Below are 23553 nucleotides of genomic sequence, written 5' to 3'. Positions count from 1 at the left end.
CAACTTACCCTTCCCCCTCCCCGTGTCCTCAAGTTCATTCTCTACGTCTGTGTCTTTATTCCTGTCCTGCCCCTAGGTTCATGAGAACCATTTGTGTTCCTTTTTTTTTTTTTTTCTTTTGCAGTACGCAGGCCTCTCACTGTTGTGGCCTCTCCCGTTGCGGAGCACAGGCTCTGGACGTGCAGGCCAAGCGGCCATGGCTCACGGGCCCAGCTGCTCCGCGGCATGTGGGATCTTCCCGGACCGGGGCACGAACCCGCGTCCTCTGCCTCGGCAGGCGGACTCTCAACCACTGCACCACCAGGGAAGCCCTGTGTTCCATTTTTGAACAATACAGAGCTCCTTAAAAATGTAGGCCTGGAGAGCTCAAATAATTTTCCTCATTCTTATTTTCAAGGTGAATGATTCTTCCAGTTGTCAAGCAGAGTAAAATTCTCCTTTTTAATGGTGGAAACATTAGTTACAGCCGCTCTTTAAAACCTGAGGGCAAAGGCCCAGATGCCTATTGGGGCTAGCTAGTAGGAATTAGCAAAGTCAGATTTCTAGACCGTTTTCACTGTGATTCGATCCAAGATTTTATATCTCTAAAAAAATTACCCTGTCAATCAATTTGTTGTGCTTTAAATCGTAGAAAGAAAAGCTGTGTGTTTAATATAGACCTATAGTAAAATATACCTTCTTAGTGCTTTGGATCGATGAATAAATCAAAATAAAATCTCCTGAGCTTCTCCACTGTGGAGAATGGAGAGGTATTTCTCTTACTAAAAGGGTTCTTAAACCCAGACGTACTCTGTAGTAGTTTTTGTTAACTTGATGGATGCTTTTCACAGAAAGAAAAATTGGGGTTGGGACCCTCATATGCCGTAATTACTTAATGTACCACTCGTATAGCATTCTGGAATACTTTAATTAGAGAGTTGTGCTGAAGACTTCTAATGAACGTTACCAGCTGTGAACCCCAAAGTTGCTTAATTCTTTAAGTAATGATGGAGTATGAATACAATTTTCTCCTCTTTTTTTTATGCCCTGAGAAAATTTTAATCTTTATCTGCAAAGTACTGTACCTTTCTTCATCCCTCATTCTGTATATCACTCTGTAGCTTTCATTATACGTGTTTTTGAAAAGATCATTTGTTAAAACAGTGCAGCCTTTTTAGAAATGGCCTAATGAATCTAGGAGGGTGAACTCAATTTCAGTTTCTTAATTATATCCATTCCAATTCCATTGTAATTTGTTGAGTACCTACCATGTGCTCAGGACTGTTGGTTAGCAAGTTTGATTCCTCTGAGAATGGCTTCAGAGCCATCAGTTTAAAAATGCATAATTGGAAAAGAGTAATTTTCTTAATTTACAGATAATGACCCAGGAGTTAAGTAGCAAGTCCTAGTCTGCCAGTAAAATCCCAGGCAGGGAGCTGTCCACCACCGTGGTGCTGATTAGGGAGCTGTCTTGTTACAAATCCACCCCCTACTCTCTTCATAAGCTGGTTCACATCCAGCATAAGAGTTATGCATTCTGAAAACTGAGTTCACTTCAAGTGCCATATGGAACACGATAAAGTACACGTATGTGAGTAAGTAAACACATAAATAGATTAAACATAAATAAACCATGTAGTGTTGTGTTCATGTGCTTATGGAGTTTTCATAGTCTTCTCTTCTCTTTCTGTGTGATCATATTGGCAGTGCTAAGTTCCTCAGGGTGTAGTTGGTCTAACCTTTATCATAGGTTAGCCTTTATCATAGGCTCTCTGTTCTGCACCCACCTCTGAGTGGACTCCTGTCCCTGTCGCTTGATATTGGGGACATGAGAGCAGTCTTAGAAGAGGCTGCCTTGGTTGTCCCATACCCAGTCATGCTCACATTGGCACTGGGACAGCAGGTCTCTGAGTCTCCCCAGTTCATGGTTCCTTCCCGGCCCCAAGCTTAGCTCTGTATGTGCACCGTGTTGCGTACAGAAACTTGCCTGGGACAGTTGGAGGAGCCCCAGGTCAGCCTGCAGTCTCCTATGTTCTCCTTCTAGACCCTACTTTTTTCTGTTGCGTAAACTCCTCCCTGAGGGCACAGTCCTTCCCTCAAGATGGAGCGGACAGACCATATGATTTTGACGTTGTTTTTTTAACTGTAGAGCTCAGTATGGGGGCAAGCAGTAGAGGAGTGTGTGCTGGGCCACACTGGCCAAAACCTGTGTTCTTGGTTAGCTTCACGCTCTTGGGTAAAAGCATGCACACGACTTCCCAGCTCTGTTTTCCTCTCTGTTTTCTCATCCTCCACGTGGTAAGATTCTGCCCAAGGATAGGCAGACCCGTCGAATTCCTCTCAAATGTACCAAGCCACCTCCTTAAATGCATTTCCATCCAGAGGATAGATTCCTGGTCTGACCAGTACTTTCCACACTATCTTCCCTGGCATTTTGTTTGAGTCTTTCTAATATTTTCATCTGCTTTTAAATGGGACTCATTTTAGACTTTTCTCCATTGGTTCTTCTTCCATTTCTTTTTTCTGACAAAGTATTTATTATTATGATACCAGTGGCTGGTTCACCTCTATGATTATACTTCTCCAAACTACAGGATACAAACTATCTGCTGCCCCACTCCGTTCTTTCAACAGATGACACACTTTTTACGAGGCCCGGTGGCTTCATCCAGAAGATGTGTCTTTGACCAGCTTCTTTTTCCTATTGTTCCACAATCTGTATCTTGCCATGTTCACTTCCAATTTCCAGGATACTTTTAATTGCTCTATCACTCAATTAAAATTTTGTGACATTGGGTACCTCAGAGCTGACAGGCAGATTATCTTATTTCTGATCATTTCAGCACTGAGCCAAGTGGTGCTGAGAATCTTCTTACCAGAATACTTACAGAGGTACTACCTGGAGGTAGGAATCGAAACACAGTGCCGGGCAGTTGTATTTACTCCATTTTACAGACAAAGAAACTGAAGTTCAGAAAGGAGAACTGACATACTTAGGGTTACTTGATGTGAATTGATCCTCCTAGTTCTGCTCATGATCACAGCTTACTTAAAGTGAATGAAAGTAATTCTTGGAAAAGTTTAATCTGCATTAGACCTGTAAAGATACCTGAGTCATACATGTTGACACACACGTGCACGTGCGTGGGTCAGAGGAGCTCTGGCTTCAGGATCAGGCATCTGACTCTGGCTCAGCTGCTTCCTGGTCCCTATTCTGGCTCCTGGCTCCCACATCTGTACAAGTTGGACACGAGTAGATTGCTCCCGTGATCCCTTCCATTGCTGGCTCTGTTTTCTTTATTTCTGGTGTTTAAAGATTTGCATGGAAGGAGAGAATTATTTGAACAAATCGAATCATGTGGGTGCCGAGTTCTTAGATCGTTGAAAAGTAAGACGACTGTATAAGACGAATAGCAAACCTCCCCCATTTGCGGGGCTCGTACTGTTTAACTCGCATTGAAAGCGTTCATCTGGGTCTCAGTTCTGTGTAACAGGCTCAAGGTTATTAAATGCACTTTATGGATCATTTGTTTAATGTAACCAAACTAAAAACTAAGAAGCACATTATTTAGTGTTCATAAAATGAAAGTTTTAAATGGACAGATGCATTCTTGTATTTGCATCTTGCTTTGATGTAGAGCTGTAATGGAGTTATAGACGGATATTCTGCTTGGACATTTATAAGCTGATAATGCCTGTTGAATACCTTTTATAAAGATTAATATTTTTTACTCTGTGCCCATTACCAGAGCATTAATCATAATGGCTTCAGCCTGCACAGCTGAGGATGAACAGATGTGCAGTCATTGCTGTCTGTAATCATAGTGGATCACACTGGGAAAGGGGGTGCGGAAGGCTGGCTGGTGTGTTGCAGGACCTCTGATCCCCACGGCTGATTTGCGTGGAGTCTGAGCCCATGGGCTGCCTGCTCCGGGCTGTCAGCATTCCCTTCTGTGCACGGCAGCGAAAACCAGGACAACCCAACCGTGCTGGCTGGTTTTCGCTTCCTTGTGGGGTCAGGCCTGTGCCTTGACTCAGACTACCAGGCACTGATGAGGCCTGCAGTCCTGTACATGTGAAGAGGATCTGACAGGAGGAAGCTGTGGCCTTGATTCTCCTTCCAGAGATGAACACTGGTTTATTAAAATGAGAAATCGCACAAGAGGTCTGTAACATCTGCTTCCTAGCATACTCCGAGACTGCGCTGTCCAACCGAGTTAGAGTGCCAGCTACGTATGTAATTGATAATTTTATACAGTCCACAGTAAGAAAAAAAAGTACAAAGCAGTTGGTGACATTAATTTTAATAATATATTTTATCTGAAATATCATGTCAACATGACTTTGATCTAAATAGGACAACTGGCATGTTTTACATTCTTGATTCATACGAAGTCTCTGAAATCCCGTGTGTTTTTCACATTTATCCCCATCTCAATTTGGATGCTATATTTTCATCACAGATGCTTGATCTTAACATTTAATATAATTTACCAGTGAAAAGTAGACCTACATACCCAAGTTGTTCCCGTTGTTCCAAACAGTGGTTAACAATAACTGAATCAGATGTCTTTTTTTTCCATTTAAGTTAAAATAGTGCATAAAATTAACTGAAATGGGAAATTCTACTCCTCAGCTGCTAGCTACATTTCAGGGGTTCACTGGCTACCCTACTGGATAGCAAACTCTAAGGCATTAGTTTTCTGTGTGTACTTTGTTGAAAAGGCTGACTTTGCATAATAGTGTTATTTCTGTGACTGTTACTGACAGCTGCTAGTTACTGAATGCTTACTACTTGGCAGACACACACATTATATCATCTGATTCTCACAGTAAACCCGAGGGGTTAACAATATCAGGCCTATTTTGCAAAGAAGGACAATTAAGGATTTTAGAGAATTTAAGTCACTCGCCTGAGATTCAAGGCAAAGAGTGAGCAAGGTGGGTTTTATGATTTCCTGTGTGCACGGGTAAACTGAACTTTAGTGAGGCCAAAAGGCTGTTCCAAAATCAAAAAGACTGTTAGTCCCAAACTCCCACTTTGTCCCTCCCCTCTCCCTCCCCTTTGGCAACCATAAGTTTGTTTTCTATGTCTGTGAGTCTTGGGATTAACAAAAAGTACACTACTATGTATAAAATAGGTAAACAACAAGGACCTTGTGATAAGCAATATCTTGTAATAACCTATAACGGAAAGCAGTCTGAAAAAGGTTAGATATGTGTATAACTGAATCACTGTGCTGTATACCGGAAACTAACACATCATTGTAAATCAGCTCTACTCCAATTAAAAAGCCAACAAACAAAATCGAATAGACCCAGGTTCCTGGACTTCCAGTCAGGTATTTGTTGCAGCTGTTTTCCATGTGTTTATCTATGGGTAGTTTATTTGAAATGTGTTTTCTTTTTAAAATATAAGGGTTTGTTTGTTTGATTGTTTTTCTTTCTTTTTTTTTCTTTTCTCTTTTTTTTCCTTGGGTGGGGGGATTGTCAGGTTCCTGGGCCATCTGTTTTGAACAAAATGGGACAGTTGGCACAAATCATGCTAGAGAAATGACATTCTGTTCATGGAGAAGGGTATTCAGGACACTGAGTTGGGACACTTAGAATATGACAGGAGATTCCTCTTCCTTGGATGCTTTAAAACAGCTCATTGCAGGCGTGAGTGTGTGTGTGTGAGTGTGTGGTGTGAGTGTGTATGGTGTGTGTGTGTGTGTGTGTGGTGTGTGTGAGTGTGTGTGGTGTGAGAGAGTGTGTGTGTGTGTGAGTGTGGGGGGGTAGTAGCTTCCTCTGTGCTCTTAATTTTTTGTCTTGACTTACAATAAAATTTCGGGATCTTTAGTGTTATTCCGAACTTGTGTCCCACTACTTCTTGAAAAACAAACTGGAAGGAGCTGAAATGCAGAGTGGGGACGTCCTTTGTAGAGTGAGGTTTGTTCTGCTTTGGTTGCGGGCTGCTGGGTGGCTGGGACGGCACCAGGAGGTGGACCTGCTTCTCACTGCAGACTCTCCTGTGATAACCCTGCACCTGTAACACAGTGACCCCAGACCACCGCTCACATGCGGGTGCGAGCACACACACGCTCACACACACGTGTGCCCGTGCGCCTGGACACTGCTGTCCGGATCGGCTTGGACACCATCCAGTGAAACTGAGCCACCAGAAAGGCAGGAGCGATCTTGCTATGGTTGCTTTGTCCCTCTGGTGTCTTCCTGGGATGCGACGGGGCAGCCCTCGGCTGCAGGTCCTTCCTCGACGGATAGGAGCAAAGTGCTAGGTTTACGCATGAAAAAGGACAAAAAGTCCTATGGACAAAAGTCCTATGCAGCAGCTGTCCTGCTGGGAAGAGCGCGCTTCTCCACACGAGCGCATGCATGCATGCATGCATGCATGCACACACACACACGGTTGCACACGTGCTTGAAGTCACTGCACACACGTGTGCACGCATGGACACACACACTTCCACTGTCAGGTCTTAGTGTATGTGTGAGGGCTACTCCCATGGATGAGAACAAGACCTCTGCTCTCACGGAGACTGTGTCCCAGGAAGGAGAAACAGGTCACAGAGCTAGTCGTAATTTCTGGCAGTCCCAGAGCTGGCACCGGAGGCCTGCCTGTCCCCAGGTCCGTCGGGGGGCTGAGCTGGGGCCTGCTGATCACGGCTCACCAAGAAGGTGGGTGTGTCAGCTTGGGCTGCTTCCAGCTTTGGTCCCTGCGGCCGCTGCAGGACTCTGGGGCGTTGCCATTCTTCCTGTGGGGACCTGGGACGTATTTCTGAAGGCGCTGCTGCCCTGTGTCCCTCTGTCTCTGGAGGCCTGCGTGAGATGCCTGCGTGAGATGCCTGCGTGGTCCTTGTGCCTGTGAGAAAAGCCCAGGCAAGAGGCTGCTCTGCCTGGTGACCTGGTCCCGTGATGGGCGTGTGGTCGGGGATGGGGCCCTGTCCTGGGGCCGGAGGTGTGGTCCTCCACACAGGAACGTTGGACCCTCACAAAGTCCTGCTCGTGTTGTCTTGTTTCATCCTCTCGATGAAGTAGGCTTATCCCCATGACCCGCCTGTATCGTGACCAGCCAGAGATGGGGTGGGTTATGGCGTTAGAGCTACAGTTGTCCTGTGGATGTTGAAAACATCCCACGTGTACATACTATGGGTTCATCTGGAGGATTATAACAAATGGGCTTTTTATGTTCTCAGGCTAGGAGAATGAAATGTCTCTAAACGTGACAAAATGGTAGTGAAGTGTCCAAAAGTTTGGTGTCCAGAGCCTCAGAGGAGGCTGGGTAACGAATGCACAGAGCGACCGCAGAGCCCTGGGCTGGGTGGGGGGCGGGCGCTCCCACCAGGCAGCCGAGGATGGCTGACAGCATCTTCCCCGGGGAGGATGGACAGGGCGGCCATCACTTCCCTCTCCCTGGAGTAATTCTGACAGATGACACCAACACACTCAGTTACTTCTGAGAACGGTGAAGTCCACACCTGCCTGTCCAGCGTGACGGATAAATGAGGCCGTATGGAATGGACTTTGGCCGGGGCATATGGGTTGCCAGGGCCTACAGAGCCATTTCTGCAAGCTCTGAGTCCAGAGCTGCGTTCCCTGATCCTCTAGGGCTGTTTGTGGACACACGCCTGCTCCCGCGCTGGCCTAGCAAACCCACTTGGCCTTCTACCGCTGTTGGGTCCCTCCCAGGCTTGCTTCAGACATGGCTTTGCTAAGCCTCCGTTGTCATGTTTTCCTTGGTCATGTGGTCAGGGTCTGTTTTTACCTGCTCAGCTCTTCGTGGCTCTTACTTCTCCCACTGACACGTCTTGGAAACTAGACTTATCCCCAGAACGGTGGTGGCAGTGATAGGCATGACCGCGCGGACAGGGGTGGCCGAGGGCTCACCCCCCGTTGAGGTCACACTGGGTGATGTGTTTCAGGTAGGAGGGAAAGAGGACTCATCCTGGAGATGTCCTGCCTGGGACCTTGAGGTTGAACGCAGGCGGGGCTGCACGCAGCCAGCTTTGCCAGGGGACCTCTCCTGCCCCTTGGGTGCTGGGAGCTGGGAGTGTAGCCCCTACTGTGTATGTTGTGCTGTGGTGTGGAAGGTCAACAGAGCTACTGGGGCGGATGTAACTTGCGAATGTCAGGATTGTGTAGGAAAGACATTGGATTTGGGATGCTTGTGGAGTTCTTGTATGCAGTGGGTCAGCATTTTGGGCAACTGCATTTTCAGGCTGGGTTCACTGCACGTGGTCATTTTCCTGTGGCATGTCCCTTGGACTGGCTTTGTCCCTGGGCGGCTCTCTGATGCCTGGGCTCCCCCATCCCCTCCACGCTGGCAGCCCGTCTCGGCTTGGGAGCACTTCCATCACAAGTTCAGGGGGCTGTGGCGTTCAGAGAGATCCTCTCCATGGGGTCCTGTGTTCACCCTTGGCGTCACAGGAAGGGTTGGGTGGGAAGATAAGGGAATCGTGTGACGGCCCGTGACATCCAGGAGCACCAATGTGGAGAGACTGCCTGGTCCCCATGGGACAGCGCCGCCTCCTTGTGCTGTCCTCTCACTCCCTCACCTTCGGCGACCCCTGACAACATAGTCATCCAAGCCCGGCTGGCCCCTGTCCGGAGATATGCAGCACTTCAGCATGTCTGCGTTACCCCTGCCTAAGTATTGGTTACTGTAATGGTGACATCAACAAGTAAATGCATATACTCATATAGTCATTGGACAAAACTCCATCTGGAAAAATGGAGTTGCTATCAGTTCCTTTTCTAGGGATTAAATCAAAATGGAGCTTGAAAAAGCCTTAGCGTGAGCTTCCTACATGCGGTCCCCTGGAGGGCAGAGGAGCGGAAGGGCGTGTGCGGTTTCTGCACCTTCCCCTGAGCTGCCTCGCGCCTCCAGCCCCATGCCTTCTTTATCGTGTACTTCTTGGGAAAGTCTTCTAAGCAAGTCTCTGCATACGTTCAGGAACCATTCCGATGTTGCATGCTTAATTTTTCCTTATATTCAGAAAACTCAGGAAACATTAATGCAAAACTTGCTTTTAGGTATCATTAACTTTGGAAGTCCTAAAGTGTAAAATTCTAAAAACAAGCACAGGATATTTAAAGTTCCCGAGCTCTGCTGTCTTTTCTCTCGTGCACTGCATTTTAAAGGGACCTGCAGCGGCTGGGCTGGTTTCACCATCCAGAACTGGTGTTGTCAGCAGACAGTTCACGTTGGGGGATGGATGGTGCTGGAGTTAACAGGATTTCCCAACAGGAAGAGACAATTAGTAATTGCATTTCATCTCGAATCTTATTTGTGTCTGGTTCATTATTTTTCTTTGATATTTCTGAACATTCCTTCTATTGTCCTATCTAAAAAACAAATGAAAACCCAAGTGATCTTTGATCCTTAGACCCCAGTGTGCCTTTATTTCACAGCCGTGCTTTCCGGAGCCGTGTCTGTGCTCCTATTTTCGTCTTCTCATCCCACTCCAGGAAGCTGCCTTGAGAAGGACTCCATCTGCTTTTATTTATTTCTTCTTTAATTTTATTTTTTTCGATCTGTGGGCTGCACTGCACGGCACGTGGAATAGTTAGTTCCCTGACCAGAGATTGAACCTGCGCCCCTGCATTGGCAGCGTGGACTCTTAACCACTGGACCGCCAGGGAATTCTCCTCGGTGTGCTTTTTATTGTCACATCCCAGGGCTGTGCTTTTCTACCCGTTCTTGCCACCATATTTGGCCACGCTGGCCACCTGCCCTCCCTTGGTTTGGGTGATGTCATTCATCTCTGAGTCAGCCCACATCTTTCCTCGCTCCATCTTCTGTTCTAATACCAACATCCTGACTGCTGTTCACAGTTTTCCCTTCTCATTCTACACATTCCTCTTTGATGGTCTTATTCACATACTTGGCATTTATTATGGTCTAGGGCTGTTGCTTCTTCAGTCTGTAAGGCTGGAAATCTCTAAGGTCTAGAACCCTCTCTCCATGTGCCTACTAGATGAGGCCGCTTGGAGGTCCAGCAGCAACTCAGATTCAACGTGTCCAGAACCTGGTCCTTTTCTCTGTCCTTAAGCACCCTTCTGTCCCCAGTTTCCTCTCCTTGGATGGCATCACCTGGTGCCTTGGATGAACTTGTCACGCAAACGCTGGGTGCTGTGTTTGACTCTCCTTTAGCCCCCCCCTCCTCTCCACTTCATCACCTGCCACTGTGGTCAGCCTGCCTCCCGTTTGCTTTTGTTCAAGGCCTCTTCTTTCAAACTTGCCACTGTAGCAGGAGGTCAGGCCTTTACTGTGTCTTGCCTGGACTATTGCATTAGCTAACCTGTCCAGTAATGAGCCTCCCATCTCCACTGCCCTACCTGGTGCCGTCACGGCTGCTGTCTCTGGCCTTTTGATCTGATCATGTCCCTTCCCTGTCAGCATCTTCCAGTTCTCCACCTCTTTCTGTCTCATCCATCATGTTCAGGATGAAATCCAGCTGCCCGTCTGGTCTTTTATTCTGCTTCTCCTCTCCCCACCCTCCTGAACTGTGCGTGTGGCTCTGTGAATATGTCATCTGCTCCTGTCTACTTGACTTGGTGACTAGGGTTCCTTTTCCTGGATGCCCCCCCCGCCTCACTTTGTGGGAAATTCTGATTTCTCTTCCCGGAAGGTGAATGTATTACCTCCCTAACTTTCACCTCCAAGGTCAATACCTGCTCCCCACCGCCCCCTCCCTCATTAGCCCAGGGGTCTGGGAGACCAAAGAGGGGCTGGGGCTCTTCACCAGTATCTGTATCACATCATAAGAGCAAGTACCCTGTCCTGAGCATCTCACCTGTGCCAGGCCCAGGCCTTCTTGCCTCACCTTGCAGGAGTACATTGTACCTCCAACCTGTGAGTAGCTAGTGCCACTGTGCCCATGTTAGCAATGAGGAAACCGAGGCTCAGAGAGGTAACTAGCTCTGCCCGAGATAACCTTGCAAGGAAGCCAACGGAATTTAAACCCAGACAACCTCACTTCAGAGCCTGAGCTCTCAGCCCCCTGCAGACTGTCCCTCTGCAGATGTGAGCCCAGCAGAAAGTTGTCCCTGAGTGGGTAAACATTAAGTGGGGAATTTAGTAAGCTATGAACCGGCCAAGCTCAGGAAACTTCGGGAGGTATATGGGAGCAGGAAGGAACCATGCTCTGGTCTTCCTAGGAATTAATAAGAAGAGCTGCAATTCAAATCATTTTTGTTGTAACAAGTATTTCTTCTAAAGTTGCAAATCAGTAAATTTACAGTTCAGCACAGAAAATTAGTTAAAACCCCAGCACGCTTGTTGGCATTTGTGTCTGTGTACATACTGTTGGATATATGTGAATATGTATTTATATGTTTGTTTGTGAACTATCGTTGTATATTTACATGGTGACACACACACACATGCGTGCACACGTGAGTGAATTATTTTATAAGAAAACAAGTGATTTCCTCCCAGTCAAGTAGTCTGACCCCCTCCAGATGTCAGTTTCACATTGCAATGTAAGTGTAACATGCAGTGTCACAAGCTAGGAAAACAAGCTTCTAGCAAGCAGAGTTGCATCTTGGTGGGTCTCCTGCTGACTGGCAACCCGGTGTCCCCTGCAGACTGCAGAGAGATCCTGCTTCCCATGATGACGGATCAGCTCAAGTACCATCTGGAGAGACAGGAAGATCTGGAGGCCTGCTGCCAGCTGCTCAGCAACATCCTGGAGGTTCTGTACAGGAAGGACGTGGTGAGTAATGGCGGGGCTACCTCTGTGGACCCTGCAGCAAGTGTGGGCCTGCGATCCCCAGGGGCCCCAGCCTCCCAGGACCAAGTCATATTTGATTCAGTTAAAAAAGTATGGCTGGGGGCTTCCCTGGTGGCGCAGTGGTTGGGAGTCCGCCTGCCGATGCAGGGGACACGGGTTCGTGCCCCGGTATGGGAGGATCCCCCGTGCCGTGGAGCGGCTGGGCCCGTGAGCCGTGGCCGCTGAGCCTGCGCTTCCGGAGCCTGTTCTCCGCGACGGGGGAGGCCACAGCAGTGAGAGGCCCGCGTACAGCAAAAAAAAAAAAAAAAGTATGGCCTGAATTTGAAGGGTTATCCTTTCTTTTTCTCTCTCTAGAGTTGCATCCTCAAATTATTTTCTATTTATGTGTAAAGCATGATGATTATATTACCACGTGTGCTTTTCAGCACTGAAGATACTGTTTTATGTTTGTTTCCTATGACTTCTCAGCTAAGTGACTCCCAAGACTTAGATTTGATATTTAAGGTCAAAGGCTTTGATATTAAAAATTAGAAATAAACAACAGGAGGCTAATTGCCTACTTTCTTTCAATTATTATTTTATATTTAATAAATAGATAATATTATTTTTTATACATGCACATAGTAGTTGTTGGTTGTTTTAAGTGCGTCTGAGAGTTTTGAGAAGAGCAGTTCTCTGCCCCTTTTCCTGGGTTCCGCCCCCCACAGGAAATTTTTTCCTGTGCTTTCTTGGCTGTTTCTTTTTAAAATGGTATTTCCTTTTGCATTTCTCAATTGTATGCTTATTCCACTGACCTTCTGTCTTAATCAAAAGCTGGTGCAAGCACATATGGAAACATCTGACCCTATGCTTCCGCGACCCCATTGTACCCAGCACATTCATTTGGGCACACGTGTGCACACACATGTAAAGACATTGGTTCTCCAGGTGTGTCTGGACAGGTGTACAGGGCCATGTCTGTCTCTGCCTCTAGCAGTGTGTCTGCCTCTAGCAGTGGCCAGATGGGCCAGGATTTTAAGTCGGCAGGACTTGCTCTTAGCTCTTCCCCACGTGACCTCCTGCCACCTCCCCAGTCCACACACACACACACACACACACACACACACACACACGTGCGCGTGCACGCGCATGCACGCACCTGTCCTGCCCACTTCCTTGCTGCACCTGCTCATTCTCTCAGAGCCTGGGTGTTGCCCTTGAAGGAGATAAGGTGAAGTAATTCATTGGGATGGTGGCTGCATCCGCTCTTCCCGGGCTTTGCCTTTGAAAGGTGTTGGAAGCCTTAACCCAAAGGCCAGCCTCCAGGGGTCCCATGCCAGGCCTTTTCCTTTTCTTACCAGATGAAAGGTTAGGAGTAAAGAGGTTGTGTGGCCAAGCCTCACAGAGGAGGTAGTGCCTGCCTGGCCTGTGCGGAAGCATCTAGAAAGCCCATTTAAACACGTTCAAAGTTCATGAAGAAGAATCGGCAGTCCCATCACACACAAAATAAAGGAGCAAATTCTTACCGATAGAAGGTTCTCTGGCACTCTGAATTTTAAGTAGTGTGCTAAAACGATATTTAAACATTCGATTCCATGTGATTGTTCCCACATTATTGGGACCTGACATGCAGCGCCATCTATGGTTGTTACCTGTCAGCCTTCCATTTACAAGTGGCCAAGTGTCTTTAGAAAACTCACTGGTGAGCTAATCAGGGATCATAAACATTATATTGTTTAAACAGAGTTGCTTTTATTTTTAAGGTTTGCTTCAATTAAATTACTATGATTATATAACACATTATCATTAAAGGACTATAATTAATAAAATGCCTTGAGTTTTCTTTGTGAAGGCTTTTGCCTGTGACAAGGGCCATTTTTCATCTCGTTAAGGGTTGTAATTGATTTACTCTTTACAGGATAAATGGATTCAGTGACAGCCGCGGGACGGGCATGTTAATGACTGTCTTAGGTGGTGGTATATTTACACTGGTGTGTCCTCCTGCAGGGACCAACTCAGAGGCATGTCCAGATTATCATGGAGAAGCTTCTCCGGACAGTGAACCGAACCGTCATTTCCATGGGACGGGATTCCGAACTCATCGTAAGTGCTCGGTGACACGCTTGTGGGTTTCATTGTGCCTGACAGCATCTTTCCCGGGAAAGTCATTCACTCTCAAGCCCGAAAATCCATGTGGTTCTTTCCCACCTGCCTTTTGAAACTAACCATGTTGTACCGCGATACAGCAAGCAGTGGGGATGCATTTATTTACAGTCTAGTAGGTTAAAGGTACTCATTGCCACGACTCCATAAGTCAGTGTCAAAGTTGAAGAGTAACAAACCAGCATTTGGTTCTGGTTTTCTCATGCTTACTTCTAGCAAAGGATGCATATGTTCTTCTAAGTCCTCATCCTTCTGGCAGGTTCTTTCTATGTATTTACATTTAAGATGCCATTAATAAAATTTTATGAAGGGCCTTAAAAAGGAACTGAGGCCCTCCTACTTCGCTGTTTTATGTCTACTCTAAAGTATTGTAGATGTCTGTCCTGTTCAGATTGTCGAGACAAGGAATGGTATCTGTTCTTTTTCTCAGAGTTTTAACGATAATTTAGCAAGCTTATTGCTAAAGCAAGACCGCAGCATTTTCATATTATGGTGATTTTTTCCAGAGTCTGCCACTCTCCTCCTCCCCATCATTATTCTTAAATATGGTTTCGTGGGCAAAAGATGCATTCGTAGGTCCCATTTAATTTCTTTCATTTCTAGTACATGTTACCGTGTAACTGAGTTTGGTGGTTCGCATTTCAAAAAAATAGCTTTCCTAATCACAGAACAGAAAATCCAGTTGGAGTCTTCGCTGGCAGTCAGACTAGGCACATTGGTCTTCCTTGGGTGATTTTAGTTCTGTCTGCATAGCCTGGGAACGGATCAAGTACAGTGACCCATCTGTCTCTGTCAGGCAGCAAAGCAAGACTGGAGCACTGGGCTTGTGTCGGTTTCTGTGGCTGCATCACAGTAAAGACTGCGGTCTGGGGTTTTGGGTGAATCACAGGAGAATAATTGCTGCCTTTGTACGTTTCCATCCAGTAAGATCGTCTAGTTTATGTCTCAGGGTTTTAGCACGTGTTATGTGCAGAGTGTCCTTTTTAAGGTATATTTCTTTTAGGTTTGGATTATAACATGGATAAATTAGGGAATAAAGTATTTCCTTGTAAATTGGCGTTGCTTGCAGTGGATTTTCCATTATTCTGTAATCCTGCTCTTCATCATAACGATTCTTTTCTGTAATCTGGAAATGCTTTTGTATACGTGGGTGCAGACTGAGCCCTGAGGAGGAAGAATTGGGGTGACTCCAGGGGCACCCCCGGGGTCCGGTGTTCCTGTCTTCTTGGGGTTGTGCCCTGGGTGCCCCTGGAACACTCTCGTTGTGGAACTCAAGAGGGCTTTAAGTAGAAAGAATGAATGTGCCTTCAAGTTGAACCAAGTTTGGTGTCCTTCTGCTAAGCCCCTGTTGGAACAGGCTGGAGCAGCGGGGCTGAGGTGACGTTCTGGCTGTCACGGAGTTACAGTGAACGTGTTGGGCACTCACGATGGGCAGATGGAGAACATGGCCGACGTAGAGGCCAGTGAACTGGTGAGATGTTTCTGTCTCTGGTTAGCGGTGTGTTCACTTGGGTTATAAGCCCACACTGGCCAGCAGTTGAACTGGGGAGAGGAGGGCGGGGAGGAAGCCCATAACAGTTTGGATGGGACCTTAGCCTGGGGCCAGATTGTAAGATGTGCTCGCAGCTCAGTCAGAGGATCTAGAATGGAGCGTGGTGACTTCTCTCAGACCACGTGGTCCTGGATGCCTTTGGGAAATTTCTCACATCTCAGACATAGTGATAATAGCGGTGCAAGTAATAGCTGCTCTCACCGAGCGCTTGTGGACGTGCTGGGCACTGTGTAATGAACGGAGGGTCCTCACTTAACCCTCCGCTTCATCGTGCATAGGCCGCTGCAGAAATGCCTTGCAGAGAGATGGGAAACGGTCCCAGACCCACAGCTAGCGTGGCGGTGCTTGTGGGGAGCCCGGGCTGGCGCCAGAGCTGGCTTTCCTTGGTGTCTTCTGTGAGACTGAGACTCACGGTGCTGATCTCAGTGCTGGTCCAGGAGGCCCAGAGGAGGGCTCGGAATTCCTCCTGGTTCGGCATCGTAGTTAGTGCGGCAGCCGCCCAGGGAAATAAGCGCCTTTTGCCCTTTGCCACCTTCAGTCATTTTCGTGGACCAAATGTCAGGATGTCCTGGAGGAAGACGGGCCAGACCACGGATCGGTTGCCCCTTTCCTGAAGGGCTTGGAGGAAGCCATGTGTCCTAAGGAACCCTTAGGGGTGCCTGGGAAGAGCCCTTGCACCTTTACCAAGGGGGCATGAAGTGAGGACCCAGGCTCAGTCTTACCTAGCTGTGGCCCTGCTCCTACCGCATAGGTGACGGGGTCCAGGGCACCGTCAGGGGCCACGGGGCACTAGAGCAAGCTGCCTGCATCCAGGCGCATCCCCCCACCGCCCTGTCCTTCTCCAGCAGAAGTCTCCAGAAGCAGGAACAGGATTTCGGTCCTAAGCTAACTCCTCCCAGTGCCAGCATCTCTAATGTCTATACAAGGAGGCCAGAAATTCCTTCCTAAAATGAACTAGGCCGTCAGGGAAGGAATCTCAAAACAAAACAAACAAAGAAAACAACTGAATATAACTATAATTATTTAATGAATGATGACAGCATTAAGATGTTTCCAGGAAGGACATTCTCCATTTCACACTGGAGATGTTCAGAGACTCTTTCAGTCGTCAAGGAACCACGAGTCCCCTCTGTGGCGTCCACAGAGCAGTGAGACTGAAACGTTGCCCTGCTGAGCTCAGCCTTGCTGTCCACATGGGCTCCCATGCAGATTTATGCATTAGCTTCTTAACGTCACTGTTGTAGCTCAGTGAATTTAGACGAGAGGAAGATCTGGGGAAGAAAATATCCCTGACAAGGTGGCCAAAAAACGTAATCAGTGGCCCTTCTAGAGTGGAAAGAGAGCAGAAAATCGTTATAGGCCTGTTTGGGCTCAGCTGTAACATCCCGTTACACCACAGAGATCCCAGCCCTTATGTGTTTGCTCCTCTTTTTTGCATCAGTGGAATGGAAATGGTATAACTGTGAATCAGCTCACAAGTTCTAAAGAATCGCTGAAAATGGACTTTAACAATTTAAGTGATTAAAAAGGTTCTGAATAGCTGTGCTTCACTTAATGATTTATTTCATGATATTGTCAACAGTAGTAGAAGCGTGACGTCTCTTTCCATCAAAACAAGTTATTCGTTGGGGATGAGTTGTGGCCTGACAGTTTCCCCATGTGTTTATATATGGAATTGAGAAGTGGGGAGCTTCACACGCCATTGGCTAAGCTGTGATGTACTGTATAAGCGTCTTCTTTTAACTGTATCTATGGTACCTTGTAAACACCATGCAGTTGGTTATATATCATTTGTTTTAGTTCATTTTATACCTTTCAACTTTATATTTGAAATGGGCTATTGGAGTGCATCTCAGGCAGAGGATAAAAATATGCCATGATCCTAAGTATTATAGTTTTTTTAACAAATAAAACTCCATTTGGCAAGTGTAGGACTGTAGATTGTGTGGTTGCCTACAGCAGGCCCTAACACAGAAGGCTTGCAGTAACCCTGCCACAGAATTAAGATGCCATTTTATCTTTATTCCAGGATCATCTAATGCTATAGAATAATTGAGTGGGGTGCTGAGCTTTACATGGTCTGATTTCAGATTTTATTTTTCTCTTCCTCTTTGAAAAGATTTCTAGGCCATCAGCGTTGGGCACCTTCTTGGTCATTGTGTATGGTTCTGAGCAGGGGGCCATGGTGGCTTAGGTGCTCTTGTCTGGTGGGCAGGTGACATGGTTTCCCCCTCCCTTGACCCCCCCCCCCCAACCAACACACACATGCCTGTGTCTTTGCTGGAGTAAGTGCTGTAACAAAGCTGGGTTGAGAGCAGACAGGATGAGTAGCACGCGTGACCCTTCCTTCTCTTGTGATATTAGCCTCTGCTGCCTCTTTCAAATAATAAGATTTACATTCTGTTAATGGGTCCTTTAAAAATGTAATTGAGTGAGAAGGACTTTTAAAGCTTTTTCTATGGCCTGGATACACACCAGAAGACTGAAAATTACTAATTCACGAAAATGAAAATGTGGCCTTCTTCAAAAGAAAGGTTCCCTTGGAAAATCCACAGAAGTAGGCTTAGGAAAGGGAAACATTCTTCCTGCATTCTCCACTTGTTCTCGTGACCACCAGACCTCCTGATTCCCTAGACTCAAGAAGTTCTTTTGTTTCTACTCCGAATACCAGCTGTAGGGGACGTAGACGGGTGCGGTGTGTTTCATCGTGACAGTGGCACTATTGGTGGGGAAGAGATGCTGCTAGTGAAAAGTCCACTGACTTCTTTGAGCCTGCGTGATTTATAATGACTTGACATACTTCTTCATTTAAAAGGTACTGTAAAAGACTCCCTTTTACCAAGACTCATCACCAAATATTTACACAAAGATGTTATTTCCCCATGCACGAACATTTGTTTTGCGATATTTATTCCAATGGACTTTATGTATGAATGTGCTTTTAACAAAATGCTATTCTTAATCTTGCCTTGCAAAAGAAAGCAATGCATTATAAAAGTTTCAAGTGGACAGTATCTGGTTTTTCTCTATGAGTGTTGCAAAGAGTGTCTCTAACTTGTATGTTTGTTAATAAACCTACTTAGGAAACATCTGTCTTCCAGAAAATCATCCTATCACAGGTACACGTGTGAGTTGTGATGACTTTATAAATTCATTTCCGTATCGTATCGGTATAGCAGTTTCTCCTGCCTTTCACGTGTGTCTGTGGCCGTAGTATTTTTTCAAGGTTGGTCACTGACTGTGGATTTACTGCAGAGGAAATGAAAACCATATCATTACCTGGGTAAAACACGCTGTGCAGTTCCTGCATGTTCATCCCAAGCCGTATCTTAACTTAATTATTGAGCTCCTTAAAAGGCATTATGCTGCTTGCATATGACCTTCTCATCTGCCAAAGCATATGCTGTGCATTGTAGCACGACGAGTTATCCCTAGTTCACAAATCAGAACATTGTTTCTGAATCATGTAGTTCTTCTCTTCCTGTAAATAAGTTGGTTGCGCACTTACCCCATGCCAAATGTGCCAGTGATAGAGCTTTTCTAGATAAAAGGAGATACATCAATGTCGAGTCAGCTGCTGTTATCTTTAGGTGACACTGCCCCAGTGACTCTTGTCTTCCTTACTAGTCACGTCAAATTTTATTCGCTGATAAAAATGCTCCCAAAGAATCATTCCAGCTGTGGTGGGCTTTGTAAACGTGTTGTGCCCTCACAGACAGGGTGGAATGGAGGCGTTCACAGCCCGTTTCTTGTATTTCATCCTTGCTCTCTTCGATAAGAAGCACAAAGCAAGCGCTTGAATTTAATGGTGTGTCTTCTGAGTTGGAATTGAGGATTGTGTATCTGCCTTGCGTATGACGGCACCCTAAGGAGAATGGCTTTGCAAGGCGTGCTCGTTGTTGCGGTTTGAGATTGGAGTCGGCCTGGTGTGGGTCCGTGAATGATGATGCCATTTCTGCCACACCTCAGGTCTCCATGGCAGCGGACACCTTGGCAACCTCATAGGATGTGGGAAACTTCTGCCAACTTCATGTGCCCTTTCCAAGATAGCAAGGTTTCCCCACACCTTGATTTTCTCCCCAGTTTTACTCTGCTTTGGGGGAGAGTCTGAGATGGAAGGACCAGATGCAGAGGCCTGGGACCTCTCCTTGGAGGCTAGTCGCACACTTTCAGAATGACTGGTGGGCACCTGTGTGGCAGCATGTCCTTTGTTGGATCTAGTTATCGATAAGAGAGGACCCCTGAGGCCGCACCAGTATTCGGCTCACAGATAGTTGTAGGATGTGCCTTGGAGTTTTTCCCCCAGCGCTCCGGGCATTGGGTCTTCCTCTCTATCCTATGCTTGAGCTGCACTCACCCACTTCTTGCCCCAGAGGAACTTGTGAGGCAGTGGGAGCCTTCCATCTCAGCCGAATCCTTGCTCCCGCACCTTGCAAGTGGACTCTGCTATTGCAGAGCTCAGGAAAGGGGGTGGTGACCTCTCCTCTCCTGAGTTTCCAGGGGGCTCTCTCCCTTGGGAGAGGAGGTTGGTTTGCGCTGGTCTCTGTGGGAGACCCAGACTGAGCACCCCAGTGCTCAGTCCCACTGGGGCACTGGCCCCCTACCCCGGGGAGGGAAGAAGAAAGGAAGGAGGTGGCCGACCCCCTGCGGCTGCGGACCTGCCTGATGGATGATCTAGAGAGAATCTGTCTCCAGGGGGGCATGGCAGGGTTTGCCCTGGAAACACTGATGAGTTCAGTTGTCCCCCGGAGGTTCTTTAAAAATTAGACCTGGGCTTCCCTGGTGGCGCAGTGGTTGAGAGTCCGCCTGCCGATGCAGGGCGTGCCGCAGTCCGGGAGGATCCCACATGCCGCGGAGCGGCTGGGCCCGTGAGCCGTGGCCGCTGAGCCTGCGCGTCCGGAGCCTGTGCTCCGCAACGGGAGAGGCCACAACAGTGAGAGGCCCGCGTGCCGCAAAAAAAATAAAAATAAAAACAAAAATTAGACCTCAGCCAGATCCTGCTGTGTACTGTGCCCTTCGCCCTTAAAAGCCATCCTGTTCTCCTGGCAGCTGAAGCCCATGCCAGGGTGCGTGGTCTGGTCAACTGAGTCTGAGCTGGATTTCAGCCCTGCCCCCTCCCCAGCCAGACCAGGCCAGTAGGCAGTGCCCACGGCCCTTCTCCTCTCCGAAAGACCCAATGGAGTTCTCTTCAGCCTGAACATCTTTCCTTTATTATTATTTCCTCAGATTACTTATTTTTTACCAAATTATGGAAACCATGAAATAAGATTAATAGCCACACAAAACATGACCTTTGATTTTTTTTTTATTTAAAAATTAATAAAGAACTTAGTGACAAGTATAATAATTTAATCTCTATACGTAATGCCATGTGTACATCTACATATGAGGGAACACGGTACTTTTTACCTTGGTTTTGTATCAAAGATTTTACTTAAATCTTTCTAAGAGAAGAGTCATCATCTGTTAGGACACATTGCAGTTAAACTGTGAAATGAGTTTGAAAATATTTTTTTTTCTATTCTGAAGACAGTTTCATTTTTAAATAGGAATTTATCTTCAGTTTCCTTTTTGATCCTGAAAATATTAACTTTTTTTTTTGTCTAGACTGCTTTCAAACAGTGATGTTACTTTGTTTACTAGATGTCCTCTTGTTTAGACGGAATTATGGTACTAAGCAGAGAGCTGCTAACACCCTTATTTCAATTCACTGAGATAGTCGGGATTTTGAAAACACAAGGAGAGATAGCTTGTTGCAAACATTTTTTATAACTTTAGTTAAAAAGAGTAGAAAATACATGAAACACATTTTTTTAAACTTTATCTCTACATGAAACAATTGCACTTCCTTCATGGTACAGGATCAACTTAGCCTTCCTCTTGCACAAAAATATTTCTCAATTCTGTTAACTGATATCCAAGGATTTGGATCCTCATGTATCATGTCCACAAAAGATGCGTGTTTTTCTTTTAATTAAAGCACACATCTGTGATATAGCTTGAGTAATCCCCAAAGAATGCTTACATGAGATACTCCTGTCACTTTTTTTTCAAGTCCACTAAGGTCTTTCTAGAATCAAAACACTTAGAACGAAAATAGATTTGCTATTGAGTCAGGAGGAAAATGCGTGGCAAGAAATAGCTCCAATCTGAGAAACGCAGGTAGATCCTTTCACTAAGGCCGACCACCTTATTGGCATCTGGTCAGTGAGGTGTGCGTGTGAGCACGAGATTAGATAAGAAACGGTTGGACAGAGACCAGAAGACTCGGTTTCATTGTACATTCACAAACGACTCAAAATTAAAGTTGAACCAAAAAAAGTCAAAAGAAGATCCCTACGTCCTACTGTGAAAAGCCAAAACTTCATAGACAAGAGTCCTTAATAGACTAGGGGCTTTTGATTTCTATAAAAAGATACTTGCAAAGGTGCAAAGGAATGAGTGAAAAAATAAAGGAACTAAGATTTATATTGCAATGTGTAATCAAAAGAGAACTCGAAGTGTCACGATTTATTTAAAAAAGACCTAAAAACATTTGATTCACAGCTTTCCCCTAGGTATGTCATTTAGTACGACTCACTAATAGGTTAAATGTAGGTGACGTTAGTTGGTTTGTTGGTAGCAGCTAAACTAAGCACGCGGTTTCTCTTTGAGATGGTCAGATCTTCTACAGTTGTTACAAAGCGTAACGAATCGTATAAAATGTCTGGCTGCGCTTTCGTGACGAACAGTGTCTCAGAGATTGATCCACAGAAACACTTTCCGGTGGCAGAGAACGCCTGTGATTTATTGGTGACTGTATTATCTGCTGTGTATCTCTCTACGTGTGTTTTCAAATTCTTGCCAGGATTTATCATTTGGCCTTTGGGTACCAAAAGATTAAAAATGAGATCTGCGAAAGCTTAGTGTCCGATAGCTCTGACCCTGTCGGCTTGCAGTGATTAAAGGCATGTCCTGACTTTGGGGGACCCCTGGCTGCCGGGCATCTGCAGGGTGAGCAGTAAGCACGTCACCGGTCTGGAGTTGAAACAAACGCTGAATTTGAGGTGTCAGCGTGACGCTGAGATGTCACTTGGCTTAGCGCTACAGCACATGAGGCAAATATACATATAGTCACATTTTAGAGATTATTCATGGTCTCCGACCACTTGAAAAAAATTGTGCTTTCTCCGGAATTGGATGTGCTGAAAATGGCACTCGCCCCCCGCTTATTTGCAAAATTAAACATAAAAATGAAGTCCTTTGCAAATGTAAGGGCTACTTTTTCTTCTCAGTATTAAAAAAAAAATAAAGGCTTGAAAATAATTATGAGTTTTAGCTGTGTTACAGAGTGACAGCCTGCCGTTCTGCAGGTTGATAATGTAATCCTTGCTGATCTGGGGTGCGGGCATAGAATGTTTACTTATCATCTTTGACTATGTTAAGTTTCGTTTCCGGTTTTACATCCCACATCCACGAACTGCAAGGAACAGCAGGCAAGGTGTGACATGTACTACTTCGCTTCTGTGAGTTGATCTGTTACAAAGGCCTTTTTGGTAAGCAGGGTGAGAACAGGTGGGGTCCGAGTCAGCCACCGTTCACTCCGTCCTATTCGTTTTGGGAAAGGATTTACTTTGAACTCCAGTGGGTTTTAAAGACGGCCTTTGGACTCCAAACACCATGAGTTTTAAAGGAACCAGAGTTTCCATCGTCCGTGCTTTTTAGATTCAGTTTTGGGTTTTTGCTTGGGAGTTGAGTAAGTCTCCTGAGAGTAAGGCGAGTGTGCGACCTGAGTTTCCTCGAAAGGATGGAGTTTCCTCAGAACTGGCTGGAGTTTGTCTTCTTGCTGCTTAAAATCTAGCTCCACACTAGAAAGAAGAGAGAGGGAAGAATTTAGTGCTTGGTCTTTCCTATGTAAAGAGCTCCCTTAGAGACAGCAGAATTTGGTGCCATCCCAGCAGGGTAATGATCATTCGGATGGTGTTTAATGCCGTTTGACGGTTCAATATTAAGCAATTGGCTATAATATGTTTTAGTGCTCGGTCACTGTGAACTATCTCAAAAAGTTTCATTTTCTTTGAAAAATAACTTATTTGCATTCATTGCCAACTTTTGAAGTTTTATTAATGTACACAGGTGGTGTGAAAGCATAGACTGTGTTTGTTG

At 46.1% G+C, this 23553-nt stretch overlaps 2 protein-coding genes across 3 annotated transcripts in view; one reads left to right on the top strand and one right to left on the bottom strand.

Annotated features, from left to right (window-relative positions):
* Positions 1 to 23553, top strand: part of DOCK1 (dedicator of cytokinesis 1) — a 527045-nt gene that overhangs the window by 187168 nt on the left and 316324 nt on the right. For both annotated transcript variants that reach the window (XM_060033849.1, XM_060033848.1), the window contains exons 26-27: positions 11569 to 11696; positions 13701 to 13796. In XM_060033849.1, coding sequence (XP_059889832.1) covers positions 11569 to 11696; positions 13701 to 13796 — 224 coding nt within the window. The remainder of the gene's footprint in view (positions 1 to 11568; positions 11697 to 13700; positions 13797 to 23553) is intronic.
* Positions 20677 to 23553, bottom strand: part of INSYN2A (inhibitory synaptic factor 2A) — a 39684-nt gene continuing 36807 nt past the window's right edge. The window contains exon 3 of the mRNA XM_060033847.1: positions 20677 to 23255. Coding sequence (XP_059889830.1) covers positions 23075 to 23255 — 181 coding nt within the window. The 3' untranslated portion in view covers positions 20677 to 23074. The remainder of the gene's footprint in view (positions 23256 to 23553) is intronic.

The sequence above is a fragment of the Delphinus delphis genome, chromosome 16, assembly GCF_949987515.2.
Source record: "Delphinus delphis chromosome 16, mDelDel1.2, whole genome shotgun sequence".
Taxonomy (NCBI): Eukaryota; Metazoa; Chordata; class Mammalia; order Artiodactyla; family Delphinidae; genus Delphinus; species Delphinus delphis.
Note: the sequence above shows the minus strand (reverse complement) of the source record. Positions and strands in the feature narration are given on the sequence as shown.